Source organism: Alnus glutinosa, chromosome 10 (assembly GCF_958979055.1).
Source record: "Alnus glutinosa chromosome 10, dhAlnGlut1.1, whole genome shotgun sequence".
Lineage (NCBI taxonomy): Eukaryota > Viridiplantae > Streptophyta > Magnoliopsida > Fagales > Betulaceae > Alnus > Alnus glutinosa.
The window spans coordinates 13,333,423-13,346,119 of NC_084895.1; the positions used below are offsets into that span (position 1 = coordinate 13,333,423).

Genomic DNA, 12,697 nt, shown 5'->3' on the forward strand with positions numbered 1-12,697 from the left:
CTCTCTCGAACCCAGCAGATCGAGTGCCTCTCTCTCTCTCTCTATCTTCAAGCAACCTAAATCAATTCAGGTAAACTCTCTCTGCAACCAGCCTAAATCAACGTAAGTTGTAGATTATATATTTCTGGAATATCTGAACGAGAAAATTAGCTTTGCAGTAGACCTGGTATGCTATAGTTTTAAGGCTATCTTCATGTTGTCCCTGTTGGAATATCCAGCCAACGCTAAGCCTGCTTAATTGCAAGACCAAGACTCATGATGATCAAAAACTACCAAAGTAGCATGGTTGAGGTTTTCATGCACTAGTAATTATTCCATGGGAAAAACTGAAACCAAATTTTGGTTTTGTTCAAATGAATGAAGCATTATGTGATGTTCTAGTTTATGGGCGCAGGTTTTGATGCGCCCTGGTATGTGTTAGAACTGTTATATGCATGCCAAAAGATTAGAATACAAATAAACAACATTTTTAAAGATCTGGAATACCTTTAGAAGCCAAAAATTATACTAGCAGCTGAGTCTTCCCTCTTTGCTCCTCTCTAAAGGTAGTGTTAATGGGGCAGACCAAATTTGCACTAATGAGAATGTAGGTTTTTATTTTTTATTTTGTGTGTTATAGAAAGGAGGTTATATACAAAAAAGAAAAAAAAACCATATGAAGTCCCTCAATCACATTCTTGCTTATTATTTTTGAGAGTTATAATTTGTTATTGATTATTATTTCTAAACATTGTTGCTGTCAGTTTAAGCAAATCTCATTTACTTTCTGTCAGTTTTAGGTTTTTATGCATTACCTACAAAGTTGATATTCCATTATTATTATTGTCAAGGTTTCCTTACATGTTATTTCAGGGTAGATTTCATTTCAATAACTCTATATATGGATTCGGATTCCTAACATTTTCTTTTATCCCTTAAATTAATAATTAGAGACATCTAATTTTACTAAAAGTTTGGACTGCAAGCAATTCAGTTTTTGATATGTTCCAAGAGTTTTTTTTTTTTTTTTTTGGGTTAAATACAATTCACCCCCCTGAAGTTATCGGCCATTTTCAATTTGGGTACCAAAGTTTAAAAAATTGCAATGTACCCCCCCGAAGTTCCATAAATTTGCAATTCAGGCATTCCGTCACCCTTAGCGGTTAAACCAGATGGAAAAGTTAACACGTGCGTATCACGTGCCAAGTTCGAAGATAACGTCCCATTTATACCCTTATTTTAGCACGTTAAATTACCTTAATGCCCTTGAAAAACAACACACGCCTTTTAGGTCAAAAAATACTAAAAGCCACAACCTTTGAGACTTTTGTTGTCTTCAAGCCGACAGGGTCACGATCTTTGCTGGTAGGGTTTCTTCGAAAAGCAATAAACCCACGGAATCTTCCACTGAAATTAGCACCTCCGAGTCCACGCAACGCAGCGGGGGCACATCTTCAATTGAGCGCATTTGTTTTTGTGAGCGGCCGATGATGGTGAAAACTGCCCACACCACTAAAAATTTCGGTAGGAGATTCGTGAGTTACAAAAATTGGAAGGTAAGTTAGTGATTCGAATTTTTGTGGTGAGTATATAATGATCATTGGTTTTTTGTGTTCGATTCTAATGTGGGTCTGTATTTCTCGGTCACTGTATGTCAATGGTTATTGGTTGTTGGTGTTCGATTCTTATGTTGGGTCTCTACTTCCATGTTTTAAGTCCTTGTAGTCTGACTCGTTTCTTGCATGAAAAGCATTGTGTAAACCTAAAGTTTACTGAGTAATGCGTAGATGAATATTAGGTTTTATTTTTCTTTTCTTTTGTTGTCGCTCAAAAAATAGGTCGAATGTCCTTCTACCAAATTAATTAACTAAACCAAATTGTTAAAGAATCACTACAAAAAAAAATGTTTTTTGCCACTTGCAATTCGCCATGTGTACGGTCACTGTACACGTGGCGAACTGTTAGCCACGTGCAAGTGGCCACGTAAATACACGTGGTGAATCCGGGTGACACTAATTGCACAATTGGCCGCGTGTATTTTAATACGCGCGGCCAATTGGCTGCGTGTATAATAATACACGCGGCTAACTGTTGGCCGTGTATTAATATACACGTGGCCAATTGGCCGTGTGTATAACAATACACGCGGCTAACTGTTGGCCGCTTGTATTATTATACACGCGGCCAACTGTGAAATTTTTTTCTTAATATTTAATTTTGTTTTTTAATTTCCTCTTATTTAAAATATATATATATATATATATATATATATATATATATATATATATATATATATATATATATATATATTTTACTAAAATTCTCCAAAATTATTTTATCTAAAAATATCACAAAATCAAATTACACAAATTAATCAAAACAACAATATTTAAAAATTTGAATACCATGTACTAATAAATGTAATCGTTACTAACAACAAATACTTACACAACAATATTAACAAATTTGAAAATCTTGATCTAATAAAGTTATTTGTTACTAACAAAAAAAAAATACACAAAATATCTACAAATCTGGAGGACTTCGCTGCGGATCACGAGGTGCAGTCCCGGGCGTGAACTCGCCAACCGGCGATTGTCCCGCAAGAGATGGTGTAACGGGCGATGGAGTCCCGAGAGGGGATTGTTGGCTCAGCAATTGTCCAACAGGCGACACCGGACCAATCGTTGTCGCATTACCTGCAAGTAATAAAAATAATTAACCTATATAATATTATATGCAAATTTAAACAAGTAATGAGAACAAATTAAAAATAAACCTAAGTGTATACATAATATGAACCATACCTACAGGCGCACTACTAACAGACGACGTACTACCTACGTGTGCAGGTGAAGACTGCTGAGCACCAGGGCAAACGAACGATAATCCTGTAGAGGACATGAAGGTCTCAAACTGTCGCATGCGCTGCTCCATAGCATCAAACTGTCGTATGCGCTGCTCCATGCTGTCAACCCGCTCTCTCTCGGCCCGCACTATGCCCTCCAACCCGTCATTCCTCTCTCTCTCGGCCCGTAACATGATATCCATCTCCGCAATTTTGTGGGCAGCCCAATCCTGAGACGTGCCCTCGGCCGGTCCCCCCTGTGTGCGAGCCCTATACGAGAAACAAGTCCCGTGAACAGGAGTAACGTTCGGCCCAACCTGCCGAACCCTACCCCCATACTCGGGTCGCCCAACTGCCTGCTCGTACGCTTCGCCAGGTGCCCAATGCACCGTATCTGATGAAACGGAATCCGTGGCAGCAAGATCAGTGGACAAACTCTGTGTCATCCGCTCCTGTACGTCGTCAACAAACAATACACTGGTAATTAATAAATACTTTATCACACGCATAACTAATAAATATTAATAACATAGAACAGTATCATACGCATAGGTCCCGTGTCTGCTCGTTCAGATAAGTGTCGTCTTTCCTTGTGTGCGTCTTCACAAACGACTCGGCGCGAGTGGGGGGCGTGCCAGATGTAGATGCCTGTCGCCATACAGTATAAATATATAACAAACATTGGATATTCATTTAATGTTAAGAAAGAACAATTACGCACAAATAACAATTAAAACATTTACATATTGTTTCATACCTCATCGTGATTAAATCTGGCATAACTTTTGGACCCCAGACTATGGGGGATGTCATTCTGTTCCCGCAGCCGCTTGATTCGTTTAGACCTCGCCTTTGCATTGAACATTCCGAAAAAAAATGTAAGAATTGACACACTTAATTACTTATGTGCTATGATTAAATGAACTATTTATTAAAAAAAGACAACATTATATTAATACATTCAAAGACCTACATACCTGATTTCTTTTTGTGCACCACTCGTGCAGTACGTCCTCCACATCCGTTTGGTCATACTTATCAAAAAACGTATCTGGCATTCTCGCACGTATTGTCAATGGCGTGTCACCGTCTCGAATATTTAGCTGGGTCTTCAACTTCGACTTCCACGAAAGGTGCTTACGGCCCATATCACCCCAGAATTCGTTCTGTGCCAGACGCTGGTCGACGGATACGGGTACATAAAATTCTTGTTGCACATTCAATTTAAGGATTAATTTTAGCAGTTCAACAAAAACTTAATCTTAACTTTAATTTCACTAAATACATATATTAGTTTCATACACATACCATTATGGCATCCCACGTAGCCCGCTTAATCTGCTTATCTACCTTTGCCCATTCGTCCCGCAAGTGAATGTGGGACCCGCTCCGTAAAAGCTTGCCCGCAGCCCATCTATAATGATTGCATGCTCGTCCCACGGGTTGTGTTGCAGCATTCTACTGCTACACAACTTTCTTCCCCCTCGGGAGCACCCAATTTCTCTCTTGGTCCTTAATCACCTCAAAATAGATGCTCCCGTATGGGTTATACCCTAGTCAATAAATATAAAACGTTAATATATTAACACTAAATAACTTAATTATATTAATAAATTAAAAATTCAATTTAAATATTATACGAACTTACTAAATTAAGATATAATTATGTATAAAAATGTACTTACCCATCAGCCGAATATGGTCGATCGCTATGAGCTCTGTCGCTGGGTCGCCATCATGATGATCGTCATCCGAAGACATATCCTGGGGGACATCATGGGCCAACTGATCAAGACCCAACATCACATCGTCCCCCTCATGGGGCATCTGGCTCTCCTCCACATCTGGGTCCTGACTCTCCCCAGAAAGTGGCAACTGGCTCTGTCCATAAACAGGCACCTAACTCTCCCCATGTGCCGGGCCCTGGCCCCCTGCCGGTGCCGACATCTGTCCCGACCGCATAGCCAGCATAGGCATCCCCCCCCGCTGTGACAGCGGGAATCTGTCATCCTGAGTCTCACTATCAGGGTTGACTGGCATAGGTGGTGTAAGGGGGTATGGATAGTACAACGGGAATCTGCTCAGATCATGACACTCTCGCGCCCACCACCAATCAATATGACCCGGTGAGGTGATCCCCAACTGCGAGAACGTCGGGTATGGAGAAGGAGAATATCCAGCTGAGCTCGTCTGGCCGGAATCTGACCTGCTCATCCCCGCCGTACCCATGGGAAATGGTCTATAAAGGGCGTCCGGGTGGTGTGGCCACGGTGTAGTATGTAGTGCCGCTGACATCGCCGGTGTGGACGTAGGCGGGTATGGAGAAGGAGAATATCCAGCTGCGCTCGTCTGCCCATGATCTGACGAGCTCATCCCCGCCGTACCCGGTGGCAATGGTCTATAAACGGCGTCCGGGTGGTGTGGCCAGGGTGTGGTATGTAGTGCCCCTGACATCGCCGGTGTGGATGTAGTCATGCAAGGGACGGGTAGGCATGGTGCACGATGTGCGCAAGTAGGGGGTTTCTGGTCCATCGAAACCTGCGAACAAAAATGTAGACAAATTATTTGAAATTCGTATTAGTTTTGATATTAAAAAAGAATGTGCATATTATACAATGAGCTCTATGCAAAATAAGAAAGTATTTTGAGTTTAAGCGAATTGTACCAACAATAAATATAGCAATCATTGTATAACAGGAGCTTCAATCGGATCAATGTCGGGCCTGTCGTGATCGAATTCATCATTCATATCATGCAGGTCATCAGTAGGTAGTACGAGCGGTACACACTCGTGATATGCATTATCTGCATCACTACTCCCTTCCCCCTGACCAACATCGTACACGTTGCGCGGTTTAGTCCTCACGGCACAAACCCAGTTTGGGTTCCTTCCATCCTCGACATAAAACACTTGGTCTACCTGAGATGTAAGCACGTAAGGCTCGTCAGTAAGCAGTTCTCCCCTGTGGACGAGGTGAGTGAAGTTGACAAACGCTAGGCCATAATCGTCGACTCTGAATCCTCTGTCCATCATGGGGTCCGCCCAATTGCACTTAAATAGGACGTACGTAGTCCTATCGTAGTACTCGACCTCAACTACATCGGTTAATTGCCCGTAGTAGGTTTCGCATTCAACGGTTGGCACACATACGCCGCTGTTCTGAGTCCTCCTTCCCACATCATGGGCTAGCGTGCGGAACAGTTTCCCGTTTACCACGTACCTGTTATACTTCACTGCTGTCTCCTTCAACCATCTACTGCGCATAACCAATTTCTGCCCCAATTCCTCCCTACGTTGATCGTCAAGGCCATCAACCTATGTTATCATTTCATATATTAAAAGAATACATCGGTTAATAGCGGCATATTGTCGAACCCTATCTTAAAATGACACTGAACATAGGTAAATATTATATACCAAAATACCACTATTTCCTTACATATGCGCGGTACCACTCGCAGAACTGCTCATGATGTTGGGCTTCAATTAGAGCGTCCGTGATGCGACCCCTAACGCATGATCGCCTAATAGCGTCTTTATGCATCCTACATTCAGCGGATATATGTAAACACTACTTACATCCGCAAATTGAGAAACTCTTCAGAGTTGAACACAATATAACGATGAATCTGATGCATCGTCAACCGGTTCAACCTAACTCGCGTTCCCGCCCCCTTGGAACCATCAGGATTTCTCAAAGGTCTGTTGTGGAAGGTTGGTGCATTTTCTAGATATCTCGAACAGAACGTTACTAGCTCGGTCGCTATGTAACCTTCATCAATGCACCCCTCAAGAACCGCTTTGTTGCGTACATTCGACTTGAAACCCCCAAGACTCCTGGTGCACACACATAAACATTAAGGGCTTGTCCCCTTTTAATGCCACGAGTTACGTGAAAATATATATATATATATATATTTTCTGCGAAATTTTACCTCTCTGCCGGGTACATCCACCTATATTGAACGGGTCCGCCGAGTCTACACTCGTGCACAAGATGGAAGACCAAGTGGACCATGCTAGTAAAAAACCCAGGAGGAAATACTTGTTCCAGCTTGCATAGTGTGATACAGACGTCACCCTGCAGTCGGTCCATCTCAGCTTGAGTTAGCTTGGTCGAGCATATGCCTCTGAAAAATGCAGACATCTCAACGATAGGTCTGACCACTTTGTCTGGCAGTGACTGACGCAATGCAATTGGTAGAAGCTGCTGCATCAGTATGTGGCTGTCATGACTTTTTAACCCTGAAATTGTACGGTCCTTCATCCGAACACACCGTGAAATGTTCGAGGCATATCCGTCTAGAACTCTCACATTTCGAAGAACCTTTAAAAAGCTTTCTTTATCCTTCCTGGACATCGTGTGACAAGCCGCGGGTATATATGTTTTACCATTTGCGGCGGTGAACGGATGCAATTTAGGTCTCAACCCCATCTCCTGCAAATCCAGCCGAGCTGCCATGTTGTCCTTCGTTTTCCCTTTGATGTCCAAAATAGTGCCAAGTATATTGTCCATGACATTTTTCTCTATGTGCATGACATCAAGATTGTGCCGAAGCAAATTGTCCTTCCAGTACGGCAATCTAAAGAAAATACTTTTCTTCTTCCACACAACATCATCAACACCCCGTGCACCCGTCTTCCGCTTCTTCCGTCTCGTCTTACCCGCGTTCTCGTCCCCAAACGCAACTCCGTCCAACTGTTGGAGGATCTCGTCCCCGCAAGGCACATCAGGAGCACATTCTAACTCCTCAGTCCCATCAAACGTTCTTCTGTTCAGCCACCACAAATGTTCAGTTGGCAAGTACCTCCTGTGTCCCATGTAACAAAATTTACAACCATTCTTCAAATGCTTAGAACGTGTCGAATACATGCAACAAGGACATGCCTTCACACCTTTGTTAGGCCAACCGGATAAATCTGCATACGCCGGAAAGTTCTTTATTGTCCACATCAACTGAGCTCGCATATTGAAATTCTCCATCTTCGCAGCATCTAGTGTCCGTACCCCTACATCCCACAGCTCCAACAGCTCTTCAATCATTGGCTGAAGGTAGACGTCGATATCCATACCAGGTGAACTCCGTCCGGGGATAACCAGTGACAGGATGAACGACGTCTGTTTCATGCACATCCAAGGAGGCAAATTGTACGGTACAAGAAATACGGGCCATGTGCTGTGGGATGTACTCATGTTCCCAAATGGATTGAATCCATCTGTTGTCAGTCCAAGCCGCACGTTCCTACTGTCTGCCATAAAATCCAGATGTAGAGTGTCGAACGATCTCCATGCCTCACCGTCCGTGGGGTGCCTCAATACGCCGTCCCTAGTGCGGCCTTCTGCATGCCATCTCATATTGTGCGCAGTGTGCTCCGACATGAATAGCCTCTGTAGCCATGGGATGAGTGGAAACCATCTCAACACCTTCACTGGACGTTTTTTCCTCGACGATATTACCTCACCATCCTGATCTAAATGTATATCAGCCATCCACTTAGATTCTCCACATACGGTGCAGGTATGAGGCAATAACTGACTGACAAGCTCAAGAATATCAGAAAAAATCTTGTTACTAATACCTCCAATGCACTTCAAGTTGTAGAAATGTACAGTTGCACTCAATTTACTGTGCTTTGTACCGGGGTGAAGTGGCTTGTCGGCAGTCTTCAACAACTCAAGGTACTTCAATGTGTCCCTTGCAGAGGTTCCTTCATTTACTTCTCCGGGCTGGCCAACATGATCGGTTTCACCTACTTCGTGCACGCCGAAGGCTTCACGCAACATGGCATGCATGTCACCACCTTGTTCCAGGTCTCCGCCTTGTTCTGTGACTTCTACATGTTCAATGCCACGGGCAGCCGTATCTGTGACACTGGGATGGTCGTGACCCCGAACAGGAGAAGCAGGGTTTAGGGTAGTCTCACCGTGCATATACCAGAAACCATATCTCGTGGACATTCCCTTCCCCTCTGTCAGGTGGGCAAGAAAGTAATCTGGGGGGTGCCGCTGGTTATTCCGGCAGTACTTACATGGGCAGTAAATTTTGCCATCAGCAGCCCTACATTTACGAACGGCGAATGCCACGAACGCTCTACACCCGTCGTTATACTGTGTCGTACCCCTAGGTGCTGACATCCATGACTTGTCCATATTCCTTTGTACGTGAGTTAACAGTTTGAAACGAAATATGTTATTTGATTACAGCAAATAAAGTGCTTGTTTGTTTAATGTTTGTTTTAAAAAGTTAACTCAAAGTATCGTTTTTTCATATTTTTTTTTAGGGTTTAGGGTTTTTTCTTTTTAGGTTTTAAGGTTAGGGTTTAGGTTTTTAAGGGTTTAGTTTTTAGGGTTAGGGTTTAGGGTTTAGGTTTTAATATTTGTAGGGTTTATGGTTTTTAGGGCGTAGGGTTTAACTAAAATAAAATAGTAATAAAAAAAAAAAGAGATCTCGAACCTTTTTCTTTTATATTTTTTAATATTCTTCTTTCTTTTTTTAGGGTTTAGGGTTTTTGATTTTTTTTTTTTTAGGGTTTAGGGTTTTAGGTTTTTAGGGTTTAGTTTGTAGGGTTAGGGTTTGAGTTTACCTCACCATAAAAAAGTAATTAAAAAAAAAAGAGATCTCTCTCTTTTTTATTTTTTTTCTTTTTAATATTCTTCTTTCTTTATTTAGGGTTTAGGGTTTTAAGGTTTATTTTTTTAGGGTTTAGGGTTAAAAAGGTTAGGGTTTAGGTTTTTAAGGTTTAGTTTTTAGGGTTAGGGTTTTAAGGTTAGGGTTTAGGTTGTTAGGGTTTATTTTTTAGGGTTAGGGTTTAGGTTTTGAAGGTTTAGTTTTTAGGGTTAGGGTTAAAAAGGTTAGGGTTTAGGTTTTTAGGGTTAGGGTTTTAAGGTTAGGGTTTAGGGTTTAGGGTTTAGGGTTTAGGGTTTAGGGTTTAGGTTTTAGGGTTTTAAGGTTAGGGTTTAGGTTTTTAGGGTTTAGTTTTTAGGGTTAGGGTTTTAAGGTTAGGGTTTAGGGTTTAGGTTTTAGGGTTTTAAGGTTAGGGTTTAGGTTTTTAGGGTTTAGTTTTTAGGGTTAGGGTTTTAAGGTTAGGGTTTAGGTTGTTAGGGTTTAGTTTTTAAGGTTAGGGTTTTAAGGTTAGGGTTTAGGGTTTACCTCACCATAAAAAAGTTATAAACAAAAAAAAAGATCTGTCTCTTTTTTCTTTTTTGTTTTTTAATATTCTTCTTTCTTTTTTTAGGGTTTAGGGTTTTAAGGTTAGGGTTTAGTTTTCAGGGTTAGGGTTTTAAGGTTAGGGTTTAGGGTTTAGGGTTTAGGTTTTAGGGTTTTAAGGTTAGGGTTTAGGTTTTTAGGGTTTAGTTTTTAGGGTTAGGGTTTTAAGGTTAGGGTTTAGGTTGTTAGGGTTTAGTTTTTAAGGTTAGGGTTTAGGGTTTACCTCACTATAAAAAAGTTATAAAAAAAAAAAAAAAAAAGATCTGTCTCTTTTTTCTTTTTTGTTTTTTAATATTCTTCTTTCTTTTTTTAGGGTTTAGGGTTTTAAGGTTAGGGTTTAGGTTTTCAAGGTTTAGTTTTTAGGGTTAGGGTTTAGGTTTTTAGGGTTCTAGTTTTTAGGGTTTGGGTTTTAAGGTTAGGGTATAGGTTGTTAGGGTTTAGTTTTTAGGGTTAGGGTTAAAAAGGTTAGGGTTTAGGTTGTTAGGGTTTAGTTTTTAGGGTTAGGGTTAAAAAGGTTAGGGTTTAGGTTTTTAGGGTTAGGGTTTTAAGGTTAGGGTTTAGGGTTTAGGGTTTAGGTTTTAGGGTTTTAAGGTTAGGGTTTAGGTTTTTAGGGTTTAGTTTTTAGGGTTAGGGTTTTAAGATTAGGGTTTAGGGTTTAGGTTTTAGGGTTTTAAGGTTAGGGTTTAGGTTTTTGGGGTTTAGTTTTTAGGGTTAGGGTTTTAAGTTTAGGGTTTAGGGTTTAACTAAAATAAAAAAGTAATAAAAAAAAAAAAAACTCACTCTTTTATAGGGTTTAGGGTTTTTAGAGTGTACGGTATTTTGGGTTAGGGTTTAGGGTTTATGGTTTTTGCTTGTTTTTTAGAGTATAAAGTTTAGGGGTTTGGTTTTGAGATTAGAGTATAGGGATTTTTGTATTGGTTTTGATTTAGGGTTTAGGGTTTATTGTTTAGACCTTTGTTATAAATTGAATAATAAAAGAAATTATTATAAATGGTAGACGGTGGCCAAATTTAATTTTCTGTATCTATCCAATAATTGTTGGATACGATTATTTTATTATAAAATGATGGCGAGTTTACTTTGAAATGTTTTTTTTTTTTTTTTTTTGTAAAAAAATTACCTGAAAATGAACAATTAAACTTTTTTTTTTTGTTCTTAAAAAACCCAAAAATTGTTGAAATAGTACCGCATACTTATTTATATTTTATTGGTTTGCATCATTGATTTTATGATGAAGTTAATAAAATAATGGTGAGATTGTTTAATCTATTCAAATGTTTTAGCATAAATTGCCACAAATAATAATCCACACACCAATTCGTAGTACAGTAAAACATATTACAAAAAAGAAAAATAACACAACTGTACGAATATTTTCCATGCATAACGACCAACCACATCAAAACACATAAAATTACACAACAATAGATATTCAAACCTTACAAAATTAACAGCATTGCATAGAACATTATTAATTGCTAAATCCACAATTATTATATGAAACTAGTAAAAAAATTAGAAACAGATTTTAAACAAATTAATTTAAATGCACCAAGTTTATTATAGCCAAAAATAAAGAAAAAAAATTAATGCCAAAATTACTCACAAATATTTTTTTTGGGTGTATTTTATGCTCCTTAGCCAAAATGTACCTGCATTAAAACATATTAGTCCCAAAACAAGTCCCAAAATAGCAATCACGTACAAGGCAGAGAGAGAGAGAGAGAGAGAGAGAGAGACAGACCGGGAGAGGTTTCAGAGAGAGAGAGGAGATAGAGACAGAGAGACGGATGTAGAGAGAGAGAGGTCCGGACCTAGGGTTAGGGTTCCTACTGTGGTTCGGTTAGAGAGAGAGAGAGAGGGAGAGAGAGATAGAGAGACAGAGAGAGAGAGAGGGAGATGTAGAGAGAGATAGAGACAGAGAGACGGATGTAGAGAGAGAGAGGTCCGGACCTAGGGTTAGGGTTCCTGGTTCGGTTAGATAAAGAGAGAGAGAGAAAGAGACAGAGAGAGCTAGAGAGAGAGAGAGAGAGCATGCACCTATAGGTTGGTGCACGCGTGGTGTAGTGACGGCGGGAGAGGGAGATGGCCGGAGAAGACAGCGGAGGGCGGTGGTCGGTGCGGACGTCCGTGATCGACGGAGACGGAGAGGGAGAGAGAGAGAGAGAGAGAGAGAGAGAGAGAGAGAGAGAGCTGAGTGAGAGAGAGAGAGCTGAGTGAGAGAGTGGATCGAGAAGGGTAGCTTCCAGAGGAAGCTACCCTTTTTTTTTTTATTAAATTTTTTTTATTTAAAAAATAGGCCAGGTGGCGCGCGGGAATTGTCCTGCGCAGGTCACCTGGCCAAAAATTGGCCGCGTGGCGTAATACCACGCGGCCAATTAGAGACGTGTATACTAATACACGTCTCTATCTGTTTGTTTTTTTTTTTTTTTTTTTTTTTTTTTGGAAAACGAAAAATAATATATATATATATATATATATATATATATATATATATATATATATAAATATATATTTGTATTTGTAAACGCAAACACAAACACAAACCCTAATCCGACCCTAAGTGTATGTAATATATATAGTGTTAAGGTTTACGTAAACTCTAACCCATAAAACTAAACCCTAAACGATAACCCTAAAACTAATTCTTAAACCCTAAGT

The 12,697-nt window shown here is 40.3% G+C and overlaps 1 protein-coding gene across 1 annotated transcript; it reads right to left on the reverse strand.

Moving 5' to 3' along the window:
• Positions 1–2,367: 2,367 nt before the first annotated feature.
• Positions 2,368–8,777, reverse strand: LOC133879584 (uncharacterized). The gene is made up of 2 exons (XM_062318206.1): positions 8,631–8,777; positions 2,368–2,678 (listed from the first exon to the last, which is right to left on the reverse strand). The coding sequence occupies exons 1-2, from the start codon at positions 8,758–8,760 to the stop codon at positions 2,506–2,508; spliced, it is 303 nt and encodes a 100-aa protein (XP_062174190.1). The 5' UTR covers positions 8,761–8,777; the 3' UTR covers positions 2,368–2,505.
• Positions 8,778–12,697: the final 3,920 nt, after the last annotated feature.